The 573-nt window shown below is 45.7% G+C and overlaps 1 protein-coding gene across 1 annotated transcript; it reads left to right on the top strand.

Annotated features, from left to right (window-relative positions):
* Positions 1-49: 49 nt before the first annotated feature.
* On the top strand, positions 50-566 carry LOC106512714 (sodium/glucose cotransporter 5; the record flags this gene model as incomplete). Its single annotated transcript, XM_014001272.1, is given in 1 exon segment — positions 50-566. A coding segment is annotated over 1 exon segment (194 nt), but the record flags the coding sequence as incomplete, so codon positions are not given.
* Positions 567-573: the final 7 nt, after the last annotated feature.

The following is a 573-nucleotide window of genomic DNA, read 5'->3' on the forward strand; positions in this document are numbered from 1 at the left end:
GTGTGTGTGTGTGTGTGTGTGTGTGTGTGTGTGTCTGGTGATTATGCAGGCTCGGAGCCAACACGTCGCGTGATCTGTGGCCAGGGGGCAGGACTGTGCATCGCAGCGTTACCATGCTCGGACCAGGCCCCGGCTCCCAAAGTGCCCAGCATTCGAGAGAGTGTGTTCTGGTCCAGGTTCTGTTGTGCCAACGCCCTCCTGCTGGTCAGCGTGAACATTTTTCTCTACGCTTACTTTGCCTGAATGAAGGGTCAGACGTTATGTCGTGCCTCTGCTTCCTGTTGAACTTCATGTCTCTGCAGGGACTGACCTGGAAACTGTGAGGGTCTGTCACTGAATCATTTCCCTTTAGATTTCACCAGAATCATTAGCACGTACTTTCAGTCGATTTAGCTTTGGAAGGAACAACATAAAACATTTATTAATACACAAACAAAATTTCTAACAACCTTTTGATTTATCAGCTTTCACACCCACATCACATGACGCAGACAGGATACATTAGATGTTTCATGTGTTTTATTCATTTTTATTTGTGCCTAACATCTACAGTTTTATGGAGAACCATTTTAT

The sequence above is a fragment of the Austrofundulus limnaeus genome, unplaced genomic scaffold (assembly GCF_001266775.1).
Source record: "Austrofundulus limnaeus strain Quisiro unplaced genomic scaffold, Austrofundulus_limnaeus-1.0 Scaffold10781, whole genome shotgun sequence".
Taxonomy (NCBI): Eukaryota; Metazoa; Chordata; class Actinopteri; order Cyprinodontiformes; family Rivulidae; genus Austrofundulus; species Austrofundulus limnaeus.